This window comes from Epinephelus moara, chromosome 2, assembly GCF_006386435.1.
Source record: "Epinephelus moara isolate mb chromosome 2, YSFRI_EMoa_1.0, whole genome shotgun sequence".
Classification (NCBI taxonomy): domain Eukaryota; kingdom Metazoa; phylum Chordata; class Actinopteri; order Perciformes; family Serranidae; genus Epinephelus; species Epinephelus moara.
Genome location: NC_065507.1, coordinates 30244403 through 30261127, shown reverse-complemented (window position 1 = coordinate 30261127; position 16725 = coordinate 30244403). Strand labels below are relative to the sequence as shown.

The 16725-nt window shown below is 40.4% G+C and overlaps 1 protein-coding gene across 2 annotated transcripts; it reads left to right on the top strand.

Annotated features, from left to right (window-relative positions):
- The first annotated feature begins 553 nt into the window (after window positions 1-553).
- Window positions 554-16524, top strand: LOC126398833 (tripartite motif-containing protein 3-like). 2 transcript variants are annotated; one of them, XM_050058449.1, is made up of 13 exons: window positions 554-699; window positions 9967-10139; window positions 10816-11056; window positions 11256-11407; window positions 11543-11723; window positions 11803-12532; window positions 12779-12882; window positions 12973-13140; window positions 13237-13405; window positions 13961-14020; window positions 14260-14330; window positions 14709-14849; window positions 14943-16524. In XM_050058449.1, the coding sequence occupies exons 2-13, from the start codon at window positions 9994-9996 to the stop codon at window positions 15093-15095; spliced, it is 2316 nt and encodes a 771-aa protein (XP_049914406.1). In that variant the 5' UTR covers window positions 554-699; window positions 9967-9993; the 3' UTR covers window positions 15096-16524. The 2 variants fall into 2 exon arrangements, with proteins under 2 accessions (XP_049914406.1, XP_049914417.1); XM_050058460.1 differs by lacking the exon at window positions 554-699 and adding an exon at window positions 7134-7949.
- The last annotated feature ends 201 nt before the right edge of the window (window positions 16525-16725 follow it).

Here is a 16725-nt window from a genome sequence, read left to right as displayed (position 1 = left end):
CTCCACCCAAATAAATGTATCATCCATAGCAGACCAAACAGGACTCCCCCTGTCTCTCTGCCTTCCCCTGCACCCTCTCATTTTCCTGCTGTCATAATATTACTTAGCATTTTCCCTTTTTACTGTTACAAATGCAAGAAACTGAGGCCTCATGAGGCAAGATTCAAAAGAACAGAAACTATTGTGAAACAGTGAAATCACTGCACTACAGTCTATTTCAGGATTGTAGTCTGATTATTTTATTCAGCAATATATTCCCTGTGTCTTTGTATTCCAGTAATCCTTGGCACCCTATCAATTCAAAGCTTAAAGGTAATAAACTGCATCCTTTGTCCATTTAAGGGAACTGGGCGGTATCTAAGGAAGCCAAACCCCTTTGCACCAGACAGACTGTTCCTCTCAGTCAGTTCCTGAGATTTCAGCTCTTTTGCATATTCCCTACCCCCTCCATATGTCATGGGTTCCTCAACTCCTCCCATCAGCCATCTGACCAATGCTGCATGCAAGCCACTCCCCTAATCTCCTCCTTTCCCTTCTCCTCTTCCTTACTGTCCCCTTCTTCGCCCAGACAGACCCTGCCCTTTCCTTTCTGTCGCCCGGTCTCTGGATTTTGTTGTAGCGGATTGGGACGCTGACAATGGGAAGCTTTCTCTACGGCCTGCAATGCTGACACTCCACTCCCTCCTGCTGGGTATTCATGTGAGTACAATCTTGGCTCTTCACTTCTTTTTATCGTATCGTATTTCTGCTTTCTCATCCCGTTTGTGCCATCATCTGGAGTCCTAAATAATACAATGACTGGGATGAGAACAGATGAATAATTGATAATTCCATCCCATCCAGCATCTGTGTTGGTAAATTACATAGGGACTGTACTTATTAACCATGATGTCCTCACTGTTGTTGTTTTTATTCATCTGTCATTCAAAACATAAATTAAAAGCGTTTTATCCCAGCCTTGTTTAAATGCAACTGTTGCACTAAAACACTCTACTGCTCTGATTCTTTATTGCTTCCTCAACCAGCCCACACACTTCTCCATTTTAGCTCCTAGGCAGCCCTGGCTGCCGGCTCTGAGGCAGGTGGGCATCTCTGCTGCAGTCTGAGGGCTTGGCTCTGTAATCAGGCATACATGCTCTTTTGTTTAGAGGATTAGTGATCTTTCGTTGGTTTTTGGATCTGAATATTAATAGGGGTATATTGCTGGGAATCTGTGTGAGCCACATGTGAATCAGCGTGTTGTTTGCTTATGTCATACTGTGAGTCCTTGTGTTGCATTGTACTGCAGCAACAGCAACAGCCAATGCATCATTTTTCACACCTCTGGCCTCGACTGTGAGCAGATGGTTCAGTGGTTCCTTATTGATTGGTCTTTTGTTCAGGGATATGGCTCCTCTTTGAGTAAAACTATCTCAAAAGTCACACGTTTGATGAGTTCAGCTGATGGAACTGTGTGCCTGGTTTCACTCAATTGGCTGCCTGCACTGGGTCACAGAGAGGTTGCAGACGGTCCTGGAGGCTGTGCCTGAGGGCAGATACTTAGCAGGGGTTACATGTCTGTCTCAGGGTTTCATTCAGTTTGTATAAATGGCTTGAAGTCTCAGATTATATCCAGTGTTCTTTAGGTAGACAGGGCGGGCAGCATGTGTACTGTCATATACAGGGGTGCTATATTGAGCCTATTGAGGTACATTCTGAATTGTTTCAATACATCTTTGTAAATCTTGTGTAGGCTGCCAGGAACAGAGTTCAGATTGTAGTTTAGAAATGACTAGACACAGCCTTTGAACACAGGCATGTAGCAAGGATGAAGGATTGTAGCTGGACCCTACTTGTTGTCAAAATCAATTTGCTTTGCACCCAGACAAAAGATAAGATTGACAGAATGATAAATTATTCATTATTCAGGATAATTTGACCCTGGTCATTCCTTGTAATTGATCGAACAATCTCCAGGTTACATCACCTTTATGCAAATTAGGCCTATGACAGTAACCCTTACTGTGTTTATTTACTTAACCTGTGCACTAAAACCAAATAGTACAGACCAAATATGATTTAATTCAATGTCAGCTGAAATAATAATTTGTCATCTCGTCTGACTAAATTAATATGGTGCACATGTTTGGATTTTTATACCACCCCCTTAACCTTTGTAACTTGTTATCATAAGGTCTGTAAAAAAAAAAAAAAAAAAAAAAACCATGCAGGACAATAGATACTGAGCTGAAGTGAACTCAATTGTAGGTATTACAGTGCAACAACTTGGGCTATGAGAAACTACAGAAGAAATCCCATAGTATATTTGGTAATTTGATACTTCCATTTTACATCACTTCCTCAATAAAGATTGTCCATGAATCAGTTTCAGACTAACTGCATAGGCATATTGACTACAACTGATTGTATTCTGCTTATTATACTGATATGTTATAGGTCTACGCTTAAGATTGATCAAAGCCAATCATTGGACTATGTAATTTGCCCTCCCTTTAAGATAGATTTTCCCAAACCACTCGTTTAGGCTTGGCCATTTTCATTAACATCAGCACTTTAACTGGTTGAGGGCATTTTCTTTAAGTTCTGAATATGAGGCATCATAAGTATAACATAACCTCATGAAGAAGGATATAGTCACATAAGAAATTATATAATGTGCATTCTGAATATTAGATAAGACATTATGAGCATTTTTTTCCCCAGTCTAAGTTTTACATCAGTGATTTCAGGAAGCAAATAACTTCATCAACATTGCACAAAGATGTTCAGGGTTGGTGGTTTATTTTATCTTAAAAACTTTGAAGAAATCAAACTTAAATGCCATTCTTGTTTTTAATGAGCTATGTAGTTTAAACATCTCTGAGTACTTGGCACTATATAAAGACAAACTGAACCCAGACGATGCAGTGCCCCCAGGAAAGACAAGCACCAGCACCTTTTTAAGTTTATCATTTCAATATGTTATAGCCCGAAGATTAATAAAAGCGTGATCACTAAATCAGTTAAAGTTAACACAACACAGCACAGATCTCTGTTATAGATGTTGCAATTGCCAATTACATTTTTTCTTTTGCTCTTTATTATGATAGAGTTGCTTTGTAGTCCATTCAGCACTGCTACAGTGCATTGCATCAAACTAAATATCTATGTTGCTCAACAAACCGCCATGCCAAAATTACATCCATTTCATGCTACATTCTGAACATTCACTTGTCATGTTGTGAAGTTATAGTTTGTTTGCAAGTTGCAACACCACCAATTCTTCATAGTGCACACTGACCATTCATAATCAAATCATCAAGTATAACATTGCCAGTGTATTTTGACAGGACAGAATATTCAAGACATCATGTGACCATCTGAGTCACTATATGAGACACCACAGTTACGCTGTAGCTCTTACTGCAGGTGGATAAGGGTCGCAGGCCGGGGCCCTTGCTTGTGCGCTGACCGACCTTTTATAAAATCTGCAGTACATGTTGTGCCTGCAGACATACTGCCTGCATGCCGCATTGTCTTCTGCCAGCCTTTGTGATAGTGGGCTCACTGGGAGAGACACAAATGTCTCCTGACTCCCTTTTTGTGTCAGTGCTGATTAAAAATTCTGCTGACTACTGTACTTGACACGATGTGGTCACTCAGTTGTCAGATCTTATCAATGTACTTTCTGCAGACAAAGGCATAAAGATGGCTACAATTTTTCTGAATTTTAAAGTACAGTAACAATTGCACCTTACAATTGATTTCTATAGTTTTTCAATGTAACAAGTGTACAGGCTTGGTCAGCAACTTTGGTCAGGTATTTATTATACTGAATATGCAAATGTACACCAATGCCTTAAAACTGAGGCAGGCATAAAATATAAATACAAACACAGAGCCCAGTTGAAGGTAAGATAAGCCACATGGAAACAATGTAACATGGAACAAACAGCAGTAAATCAAATTGTTGCTGCACTGAGTCTGTTGTTCTCAAAAACCATACAGATTATGTCTACAGATTGTTTTTGTTTCATTATGTGAAACCCAACATCCACCGCTATGACCAGTCTGACAGAGACTGATGAATTGAGACAGATGCCTTCATCTGATGCAGTGAAGTGTGAGGGGAGCTTGTTAGATGGAGGAGCAGGGGTTTCTGTGTTGTGTGAATAATGATTGATGAGTCATCATAGAGCCAGGCACCCTCGCTGGCCCCACAACAGCCCCTTAACACTCCCAAAACACAAAAATGTACTTTCAGAAATTTGATTATCTGGACGTCCTGTACTCAGGTTTACATCAGCTTTGTTGTTCTAAACAGTACAAAGGTTCTTTGGGTTGTTATTGCTAGTACAAATGGGAACATGCAATCAGTCATGCTTGATCTGTATCTGAATTAGATTCCATCAGATATTGCTGCCAGTTGACACACTGAGCACAAGTTTCCCGTTTGTTTATTGATTTACCCCCTGTAGGAAACAGGAAAAAAAAGCAAAATTCACAACACTTTATAGAAATGTAATTTAAGGAAGGTAATGCCTCCCTGTGGTGAAACTAATTAACGTTGCTGGTTCAGTACATAACCATCTTTTTCATTTTTATTCTCTCTTTCTCTTTTTTCTTTCATTATCTCTCAGTCAAACTCAGGTATTTTTTCATTACAATCTGCACGCTTTTTAAAACTTCATCAAAGCAAAATCAGTAATAGGGAGTTTTTGCTAAATTAGATCAAAGCTATGTTTTACTCAGGCCGAGTGTAGGCAGGAACAATTACTGCATGATGACACATGCACAGGGACACAACAGATGTGGATGGAAACATAAACTACAGTCTATATTTAAACACAATCTTGACAGCACATCATCGAGGGCCAGCACTTTCTACTTCAGGTCACTGAGACTTTTGCCCATGTTTACTGCTCCAGCACACAGCTGACTGCTGAAATGAACGATTGGAAAAACTCTTTAGTCTGAAGTTCTCTCTGCTGTGACACATACTGTACAGCAGTAAAATAAATTACACAGGAATCATCCCAAATAATGGTGCATGTGATCTTAGATGCAGTTTGTAGAAAACATACCCACCTCTAACTCAAACATGGGAAGAGGAAAGGAAGGGAAAAATACTTTTTATGGCCCTTGAAGTGCAAACATCCTGGAATGCTGAGTAGTCACAGTGTCATTACTCAACTTCCAGTGGAATCACACCACAATGATGTGATTGTAGTAAGCGTGTATTAGACATTTTCACACCTGTAACAGGTTAATTGCTTTGAACGTCAGCGTTTTTTATTCTATATGTGATAATGGATACATTTGCTGTGTCATGATATATCAGAAAGATGTCCTTATTAATATTAGAAGAATGATTTCATATAATATCAAGCCAAGTATAGGCTACTACTTTTGTTTTATCAGCTGAGTTTTCAAAATCATTGCAAGTGAGAAAAAGTACTTAATAGTTCTTTCTTTGTTAATGCTCATAATAGCATTTCTTTCTAGAACCATGTCTAAGTTAGTCAAGATGATCCATGGATCATCTTGTTGTGAACAGTTCTCATCAGAAACTATTTTCTGCCAAAGCTTTACAAATAAATTGTGGATTTTATCCTGTGGATGTTTTTTTCATTAACTGACCTGTAAAAATATATAGCCTATATATCTAAATTATCATTATACGGTTTTCTGCATCACACTTTAAAGTAGCCTGACTTACCCAAGAGATAATATTTTGTCGGGTATTTCTGCAGAATCTTATGTAACAGGTCTCATAGATAATTTAAAAACTGTGGGTGAGAGAAGCAGATCATCTATTCAGTCTGAGTTTTTGGGTGATTCTTAGTGGAACATTTTCTCATCCACATCCATTAGTCACAAGGCAAGAAAAAATGTTTTTCTTTTGTTCATTTCACTGTACAAAGTAGTGAAATGCAGTGTACTAGCAGACATGAGTCATTGCTTTTGCATTTAAGAGAACAGAAAAGCCTTAGAGTGGTAATTTGCCGAAAGCATGGAAGCTCTTTAGCCCACGTACACAACTTATAATGACAAAAACAAGCGACACTCTCTAGGAGAGGTGAAGAGCAGGGCATGGCTACCTGCTCTTGTGCAGCAGACGAAATCCAAGCTGATTAAGCTAAGAACAATGTTTTCTCTGGATGTGAGCTCATGTTGCTGAAATCCAATTAAACCATTCATATCAGACATCCCTGTCTTTAGGAGGAAGGTGTTTAGCACACAAACAACTTACCTCAAGTATGGAATACCTCCTTATAGTCTGGTGCCTGTCACTGCTTCACTGGTGGTAATAGCATTTGAGTAGTGTAAGGGCAAGTTTATACGAATTTATGTGAAGTGTTTGCTTTAATTCAGATTTGAGTTGACTGGGTGTGATGGTGTCATCACAGTCTGGGAGATACAGTAATCCAGATGGCAGACAGGGCCTGACCCTGCAGGAGGACATTAAGCCACTTAACTGTAATGCAGGGTGAGAGTGGCAAGAGATGCTTTGCAGTCTAACAGCTGAATTCACAAACAACATTTACATTCAGTGGATTTCCTGCAGGCATCATGTTCCAGTATGAAAGATAAAGTACAGAGAAAACACAGTTGCATACTGACTCGGATAGCTGACTCCATCTGTATGAAGTGCTGATCATGCAGTTCCCATGACGGAGCAATGAAGAAGGTCTCGTCACATGCTGCCTCAAACATTACAGAATCCTGCAGATCCAGGGTTCTAGTATTTATGACATATTTAGGCTTGTAAAGTGCAAAATTTAACAATCAACAGTGATTTAATTGATGTTATTTTTGTCTTTTCTGTCTATAATTCGATGCATTTTTTGCTCTTATTATTCAGCTTTTCTCTAAGGACATGCATAACTACTCAGAGCTGCTGTCAGGGGGAGACTGTTTTTAAGAAAGATCCTCTTTCTGTGGTGAGGCGAGTGGGAGGAACTAAGCTGAGGAGGGCTGCTGACAGAACGGACAGGCAGGGAGGACGGGAAGGGAAGGCGGGAGGAGACTGTTGCAACCCTAAAGGCAGTGGATAGCCAGCCGAGAGGGGAGGAGCCTGAGGGCTTTGGCTCCTCAAGCTTCCTCCTGATGTCACCGTTCAGCTGCTGCAATTCAGAGTCCATGTGAAGGGAAGACAGTTCAAGGAGGGGAGGGCTTTTGAGGGGAGACAAGAGGAGGGGGAGGCAGAGCGGGTCGGGGAAGGGTTGGCTGTGTGGACGGTGAAAAGGCTCAGCAGAGCTCTGTAGTCAGTAGGCCTTGTAGTCACTTGGCAAGGAGCAACAATGGGGCCTGCATGCCTGAGAAAATCCCCATCTGCAAGACGTCTGTGGCTGAGATCAGGCCTGCTGATGCTATGAGTGTATTTATGTGGTTGTGAGAGAGAGAAGAGAAAAAGAGAGGACAATAGAAAGAAGGAAAAGAGATGAAGGGAGGGGAAGAGATGCGGGGTGGTGAGCTGTGAGCAGATCTGGAATGCCATTGTTAGAGCTCGCTGCTCTGTGTTGCAGAGAGGGACAGCTGCCTCTGAGGCCTGCTTGCTCATGTGAGACAGGCAACCCAGTTCACCGTAATTTTTCCCCCATCTCCCCACAGGCAGACAGACAGGTGGTGCCTGAACTCAGCCAGCTGGGTGTAAAGGGAAGGAACTAGGAGGAATTTGGGGAGTGGCATTTTAAAGCTTCCTCTTTCCTCTCCTTACTCTCAAAGAAAAAAGGCCTAGCTATATTTGTCAAGGCAGAGCCAAAAGGCAGAGAGGGGAACTTTAGCTCTTGCTGCTAGATGATGTGCAGGCCTCATAGTTAACCCTAGGGGCAGACCGAGAAAGCTGTTGTGTAGATGCGACCTCAAAGGAGAAATTACAAACCCTGCTGTTGCAACGGTGGATGAAAGATGAGGCGAGGCTGAAGAACTGTACAGTCATAGGACTGTGACGCATGAAGAGGCAATGGGTGAGTTGACATGGCCTTCTAAGGAGAGGCTTGTGTGTATTTTCTTAGAATTAATAATGGCTAGATCATGGCTCATAATTGGAATATTAACAACTGCAGTTATGCAACATTACAAATAATAGTAAGTCTTTCTTGGTTGAGTGGATCTGTTTTTGTTTTTTTTCTAGTTTAAAGTGCACACTGGTCTTTTAGATTTCCTGTGTCCTTGTGATGTGTCGATCTGCAATAAATATGTTCTTATTGCACGTCCTATCCTCAAATGTGCAATGACGTTTCACAGTTACTGAGAATGCATTACGTTCTAATCCACAAGACTGTTTTTGGGACAAAGATAGCATCTGTTCTCATTTTAAGGGTTGCTTTTGGGTTTGTTGCTTTGGAGTTGAATCAAGTCAGTTACTGCTGTTGGGCTCACATTGATTGTATTAGCACCACAACTTCATGCACACCATGAAGCACGTGTGTGTCCTATTTTATGCTATAGATGTGAATGTAAACTAAGCAGAGTTCACCTTTTCATATAAATATGCCCTAGTTCTTTCTTGTGTGTCCTAAACAGTATGCTGCAGAAGAGGGTAGCTCCCAGCAATGTTTGTGTACTTATTAAATCGGCCATATCTCACTCGGTCAACTGCATGTTCTCATTTTTTTGTTTTGTGTTTTTTAATATGTGGGTCCCAACTAATAAAAAGATATTCAGGAAGGATGTTGCTTATTAGTGTTACAAATTAAATACGTAGAGAGAAAACAACAAGAGAGGAGGCCTAATAGTTTCTCAGTCAGTCGATATAACATCCACAGTTTTTACAGAGAAATACATTACAGTTTTCAGGGTTTGACATTCACTATTGAATTTGTTTTCTTTTTGTTTGAAACAATGAATTGCCTTTGCTTGAGTTTTTATCATAACTCAACATGTAAGAGCTCTTCAGATACACAGATTTTTGCCAGACTTCAATTTTCATGAAAGTGTCCTTAGAAAGTTAAAGTGTCTGTAATGAAATCTAGGTGAAGTGGATGGAGAGTTTTTATTCAAAAGGCACTATGTAGTCTCAAGGTTATTAGAGGATGTTGCTTGAAAGACATGGTTAGTGACAACAAGAGCAGCATCAGAAATGAAGTGAAAACTACAAAGCACTAGTTGCTAATGGAACATTTTAACAGGGGGCTTAATAGTTTCTGATTGTACAGCTGAACTGAATAAAGATACCTAATAATGTTACAACACAAACAAGCTAACCATCACAACAGACCAATGGCAAATATGCTCCTAACATTACATGTAGTACAGATTGATGCTGTCTTGTAAGCAGTGTTGATTGGGTGTGTCTGTGGTTTTGGTGTTTATGTAATCCTTTCTGTGCTCATGTGCAATATGGCAGATGTACAACATGTCATTGGCACACTAAGATAATCTGTGCTTGACCCAGTGATACAATTTCATGTAACAGCAACTACCATCTGAAAAGAGAACCAGCAGGAATCCACTCATCATCTGTAAATCAACGAATGTCAAACAATAAAACAGAGGACACTGTAAAATATTGCCAGGAAGTACACACAAGATGCATTTAAGCATTTTTGTTAACTACATATTTATATATATATACATATACTAGACCTCTACCAACACTGTAAACACAGACATGTTGGCTCCTAGACTGCATAGTTTTCACGTCTGAGAGTTCTTCCCTATGGTGTTAATCACGTGTATTCATTTTTCTTCCACTGCATGAGCTTATTAGAATTTTCACTTACGAAGTCAAACAACCTCTGGCCATGCGGGTGTTTGTTAAAAAAGCTCATCCTACTGACACAGTTAAATAAGGGAGGGTAAGCATTAAAAGGCCAGCAGATACATGATTTGAACGAGGTTTTATGTTAACAGCATTATGACTCATTTCTTCCTTTGCTTGTGCTGAGGGTAAGTGAATACGCCCTCCTCACCCGGCTTGAATGTTTCCTCAAGGCTTTTTTTTTTGACCTTTGTCCTGTTTCTTTCACCCTGTGTGTGCAGGTTAAGCGGTCCCTTTGCCCCCTTTGAATGTCCGTCACTATGGCAAAGCGTGAGACCGGCAGCACCAGCCCTGTGGTCAGGCAGATAGACAAGCAGTTCCTGGTCTGCAGCATTTGTTTGGACCATTATCACAACCCTAAGGTCCTGCCCTGCCTGCACACCTTCTGTGAGAGGTAAGCTCTGAACCCGCCAGTCAAACTTTATTTGTACAGCATTCAATGCAGTTTAACTTGCTTGACAGGTGATATACAATCTAATGTAAGATTATCTGAATTAAAGAGTAAAACAAAACCAGGTGAGTATCTAATAAAAGCCATGAAACATTTTTAAGCAAAATTAAAAAATGAGACAGCTTTAACCACTTTAGAGCGAGATATACTGGAATTTATCCTTGTAATATTATTCGTTATTCAGAAACTGAGCACATAAAAAAAGACGTATAAATAGTTCAGCGCATTATAATGTTGTTTGTATTCACTTTGCCTGAAGTAAGTTTTTAATGGCGATACATTAAAGGGATGTTTAAAAATATTTTAAAATTATGTGTAATGGCCCAAAATTGCACCACTTATGCCAAGCTATTCTCTCGTCATCGTGGCTTCTGCATGATGTAAGGCACCAACCACTCTGAGGCTGGCCACATCAAAACAGACAGCATTCTTACTGGCACAGCATTTTTGGCAGCAAGCACTGATTTCCACAGCCAAAACTGCAAGGACCAGAATCGTATTGTCTTCTAAAATCTAAAAGAACGGTTTTACATGTTTACACTATGTTGACATTGGAATAGGTGCTAGCTTGCAGCTTCAGCCCTCTAATTTATTTCTTTAACATCTTGTTTCTTTGTAGATGCCTACAGAACTACATCCCTCCTCAGTCTTTGACACTGTCCTGTCCAGTATGCAGACAGACCTCTATCTTGCCAGAGAAAGGTGTGGCAGCCCTGCAGAACAACTTCTTCATCACAAACTTAATGGAGGTGTTACAGCGAGACCCAGAGTGCAGCCGACCTGAGGCCTGTAATGTTCTTGAGTCAGCAAGTGCAGCTACAGCTTGTCAGCCCCTCTCATGCCCCAACCACGAGGGCAAGGTAAAATAAAACAAAAAGACAGAGGGTGTTATATAGTAGGACAGATCTATAAGAGATCATCTACAAGTTCATAACAACACTGTGCACTGTTAAAAGATCTCATATTGTTTTGTTTTCTTAATGTGTTTTAATTTGTAAGCAGATTTACACACAGAAATATGATGTTCAGTTGTCTCGTTCTCCACTGCACCATCTGCAGGTGATGGAGTTTTACTGCGAGTCATGTGAAACTGCCATGTGTCTGGAGTGCACAGAAGGAGAGCATAGGGAACATGTGACAGTTCCTCTGAGGGATGTGCTAGAACAGCACAAGTCAGCACTAAAAAATCAGCTAGACGCTGTGCGCAACAGGTACGGGTTTCAGTACTTCAATCCATAATAAATTACATGATTGCATTTGGAAGATCTTTAAAGTACTGAGAATATAAGGAATGCTAATTTAAAAGTTTTATTCTGTTTTTGTCTTACTTGCTTTTCTTCTGGCAGACTACCTCAGCTGACGGCCGCCATTGAGCTTGTGAATGAGATCTCCAAGCAGCTTACTGAGCGGAAAAATGAGGCAGTTACTGAAATCAGTAACACTTTTGATGAGCTGGAGAAGGCCTTACACCAACGCAAGACTGCTCTCATTACTGAGGTGGAAAACATCTGCAGCTCCAAGCAGAAGGTCTGAGGTCTTTTCATTTTTTTCTAATATTTCACATTTTAGTTCAAGCACCACTGACCGTCTCTTTGGACATTCATAGGTGCTTCAAGCCCAGCTGACCTCCTTGCTTCAGGGAAAAGAGAACATTCAAAGCAGCTGCAACTTCACAGAGCAGGCCCTGAGCCATGGCAGTGCCACTGAGGTCCTGTTGGTGCAGAAGCAGATGGGTGAGCGGGTCAGTGCCCTGGCGCGACACACCTTTCCCGAACAGCCCCACGAAAATGGACATTTGGAATGCCAGGTAGAGACAGATGGACTGAGGCGCTCCATTCAGAACCTGGGAGTCCTGATCACAACAGGGACTGTAGGCCATACTAGTGTCGCCACTGGTGAAGGCTTGCGACATGCACTGGTCGGCCAGCACACCACTGTCACAGTCACTACGAAAGACAAGGATGGAGAACTAGTGAAGACTGGTAATGCTGCTCTGAGGGCAGAGATTTTCTCTGCAGATGGAGCGTGCACTGAAGCTGAGGTGGTGGACAACAAGAATGGCACCTATGAGGTTGGATATACCCTCCGCTCAGAGGGAGAATTCACCTTCTCTTTGCTGCTATATGAACAGCCTGTGAGGGGGAGTCCGTTCCGTTTGCGTGCCGTCAAGCCTTCAGATGTCCTGCAGTCACCAGACGACGTGAAGAGAAGAGTGAAGTCTCCGAGTGGAGGAGGAGGTCATGTTCGACAGAAGGCTGTACGCAGACCCTCCAGCATGTACAGCACCACCAAGAAAAAGGAAAACCCAATAGAGGATGAGCTGATCTACAGAGTGGGTGGGTGAATAACTGGCTAGATATGCCGTTAATCATGGTGACTGAGCTGTCTCATGTTGTTCTTTATAGCAAAATAAGCTATTTTGTTCCACACAGTTGTTTCCTCTGTCTGTTCAAACTGTTCAAATGACAAGTAAAAGCTAAATAGTTGAAGAGATATGCCATGCAAAGTACAGCAGAACTGAGCTGCACATTTTTTACACATACATAGTGCTAAAGTGGCCTGATGTCTTGTTGTTATGAAAGGAACAAGAGGACGAGATAAAGGAGAATTCACTAATCTACAAGGCATCTCCACCTCCAGCAATGGAAGGATTGTGGTGGCAGACAGCAACAATCAGTGTATACAGGTCAGTGTCATCCTCTTGAGCTGAAATAAAAATGTAATGACTTATTTACTTGCTGAGGTTTTGAAGTATTTGATGTTTCTCTTTTTCTAGGTATTCTCAAATGATGGCCAGTTTAAGATGAGGTTTGGGGTCAGAGGTCGCTCACCAGGGCAGTTGCAGCGCCCCACAGGGGTCACAGTGGACATGAATGGTGACATTATTGTAGCTGATTACGACAACAGATGGATTAGCATCTTCTCCTCAGATGGCAAGTTCAAGGTGAATGGTCTCAGCCAGACAGAGCAAATGTTTTCACTGCATACATTTAATATGTCCCACTGAATGAGACATATTGTGTCCCTCTGGCTGTCACAGAATAAAATTGGTGCTGGAAGATTGATGGGACCCAAAGGTGTGGCTGTGGATAAGAATGGACATATCATCACAGTTGATAATAAGGCATGCTGTGTCTTCATTTTCCAATCAAATGGGAAGCTGGTGACAAAGTTTGGAGCCAGGGGAACATCAGACAGACACTTTGCAGGTACTGTATGATACTTAGTACAAGTACCTATGATCATTTCATTAATGATGTCTCTTACAGGATGACAAGATGCACACCGAATGATGCTTTATGTCTCAGGGCATATGTTTGGGCCAGATTTACAGACTTTTTATGTTTTGAAATGCTGATTTGCACAAATCTCATTGTGATCAGCATGTTTCTATGCACCCTTTAGTTTTCTATGCAACTAATGTAAGCATGTATTGTTGGACAGGCAATGAATGATTCTTTACTATTGCATTGATAATCTTATACTGTAAACATGCATCTGATCATCATAGTACAAGACAGAGCTGTATTGGGGCGAAAGTTCATGATGCACGCTAATGCATGAAAAAGATTTGATGGTTGTCTTCTTGTCTGTCTTTCTCTCAAATTTTGGGAGAATAAAAACTTCTGTTAATAGGATTTGCTTGCCTTACTGAAGTCCCTCATTGATATGACTTCAGTTGTTACACAGAAAGCAGTATTTCAGTTGAAACTCACCCGTTCTTTCAATTTAATTTCTCACTTGGACCTTTTCTTTTCTTTTAGAAAAAAGTGGTGCAAACATTGCACTGGAACAAAAGCTTAGTAAATCTGGCCCTGTTTTCAGTAAGTAATTAATTCACTGTGAATGTCAGCTAAAAAAATAAATCTATGTTCTTTTTACATGTTGATGCATCAGCTCTGTCATGTCTCATGTATTGTCCCACATCAACTCTCAAGAGTGTGTTTGTGTCCTGTGTGACTTGTAGTCCAAAAATAGTGTGGAACTTCCTCTCATATGTTGTAAAGGAGTTGATGACTCATCTTTCCTCTCTTTCCCTCTCCGTCTCCTCTGCTGCTTTCAGGTCCTCACTTTGTGGCCGTAAATAACAAAAATGAGATTGTGGTTACTGACTTTCATAACCATTCAGTCAAGGTATGGCTTGTTGGAAGCATGTGCACAGTCTCTGTTGTAGTAAACCTGCATTGAAAGTAAATGAATAAATGGCTTACAGGAAAAATATCTATAATTGAATTAATTTTACTTTCCACATCAACAGCAAAACTGTTCAGCTTTAATGAAACAAGACAAGGCATAATCAGTCAAACATAAACATTAGGAAACATACAATTAACAAAATAAGTGATTTTTTTTAAGTTAAAAGTAAAACAAACAGCTGTGTGCCTGTCTGGCAGTGTTGTTTTAGATCATTTTAGCAATATGCTTTTTATCCTATTTCCTGAACATATTTGTGTTATATGTAACAGCAGAGTTCACTTTCCTATTCTCTTCCCTGTTTTATCTCGCTTGCAGGTGTACAATGCAGATGGAGAGTTCCTGTTTAAATTTGGCTCCCATGGGGAGGGGAACGGCCAGTTCAATGCTCCAACAGGCGTGGCTGTGGATGCCAATGGAAATATCATTGTTGCCGATTGGGGCAACAGTCGGATCCAGGTTAGCTTGAGAAAACTACATCAAGTTGAATGCAGAGAGCAAGTTTATAAGTATATCACTTAACTTTTTCCTCTGTGCTGTGTAACCAACCAGGTGTTTGACAGCTCAGGGTCCTTCCTGTCCTACATCAATACATCAGCGGACCCCCTTTATGGCCCCCAGGGCCTGGCCCTCACATCTGATGGTCATGTGGCAGTGGCGGATTCTGGGAACCACTGCTTCAAGGTCTACCGCTACTTGCAGTAGAGACCGGAGACAGCCATCTTCACCACTGCAAGCACTGACAACGACACAACACAATGTATTCCACAGGGTGCAATGACCTTTCCAATACAGCCTTTTGATGTGCACATCAGCTGATCTACTGGATATAATTAACTGTCTGATCCGTTTACCCTCCTTAACATGTGTATTGAAGGTTGTTTTTAAAGTTGGATAATGTAGCATCCTTGGGACAAGTAATGGACATAAAGCTATGGACTGGTTTTATGGAACGTGCAAAAACATTGTATGCTGTCGATGGTATTATTAAACCACACTTTATGTGAGACCGGACAGGGTAGGATATTGACTGAAGTATTTAATGAGCCATAACTTGTCCAATGCATGACGTTTTATTTTATCTTACGGCCTAGGAAACAACACAGTGTACCCACCACTTGCTTTTCTCATAAACTAGTTAATGCTTACAGTGAAACTAACCGCTACGCTTCTCCAGCAATGAAATGTAAAATTCTTCATTTTCTGACATCTCACATAAAAATGTCACCACCATCTGTGCATTGATTTGCTGTATGTACTGTATATACATAAATGTATATTGTGTATATTAGATCACTCCGTATGTATGTGCTATGATTTTGAAACACAAAGCCTTTTGGCAAATCAGAGAGCAGCAGTCAAGGATTCCAGGATTTAAACGTGGTGTATATGGCAGCTGTTTCAAAGTGTGCTTTTTAAACATACTCAGCACATGCTTAAAAGAAGAGTGTCATATTTATTTCTAATGTAAGCAGCACAATAATCTTTTTTGTTAATATCTGTTGTTTTAAAAGGAAAAAAAAAAAGAAAAAAAAAAGGTAATTTATTTTATTTTATACACTAGCTCAGCATTTACAAATTATTTTTCTAAATTGATGTGCTTCTTCTTCTTTAGAGCTTCAAACTTTACCCCTTTCCCTTAAAGGGAAATTTCACCTTAAAGCAGAATTCAGTATCCCCCCACATCTGGAAAACTTTAATTAGTGTTTGTGCACATGAGCAGCTCTTTTTCAAAGCAACAAACCCATCTTTTGTTTTAATTTAGAATGCCATCAAAAACGAAAGTCTTATATGTTTTCTGTTCAGAATTAATGGCTAATGGTATGGGCAATAGAAAGATTGTTTTGCCTTTAACAATTAAAAAGCTTTATCATTCATTGAAGTGCTAACACTTACAAACCAGAAAGAACACACATATCTCAGGAAATCTAGCTAAATTAGATCATCATGTCAATGGAACAACTTTAAATATTTGTTATTTATTTTGATGATCCGATTTTTAGGGAGATGTTGGGAGCTTTGTGAGAAAACTGTTAATTTGTGCAAATGTAGTCTGGATCCATGACCACAGAAATGATCGGGATGGAATATGAATTCTGTTTTACAGTGTTTTTTTTTTTTTCCTTCTTTTTTTGGCGTTCACATAAAAAATGATGAAATGATCTATAGTCTATTAGATGATGTTTGCCAGCAAACTCATCCATTCTTTAGAGTACACTCGCCTCTGATACTGTTGTAAGCCATCTAACAAAACGCTGTTAGATCTGAGTTTCTGCCTGCACTACTGTACATCAAGCCATGACTTCCAAGACCTGTACAAGTAGAGGTGTTGCTG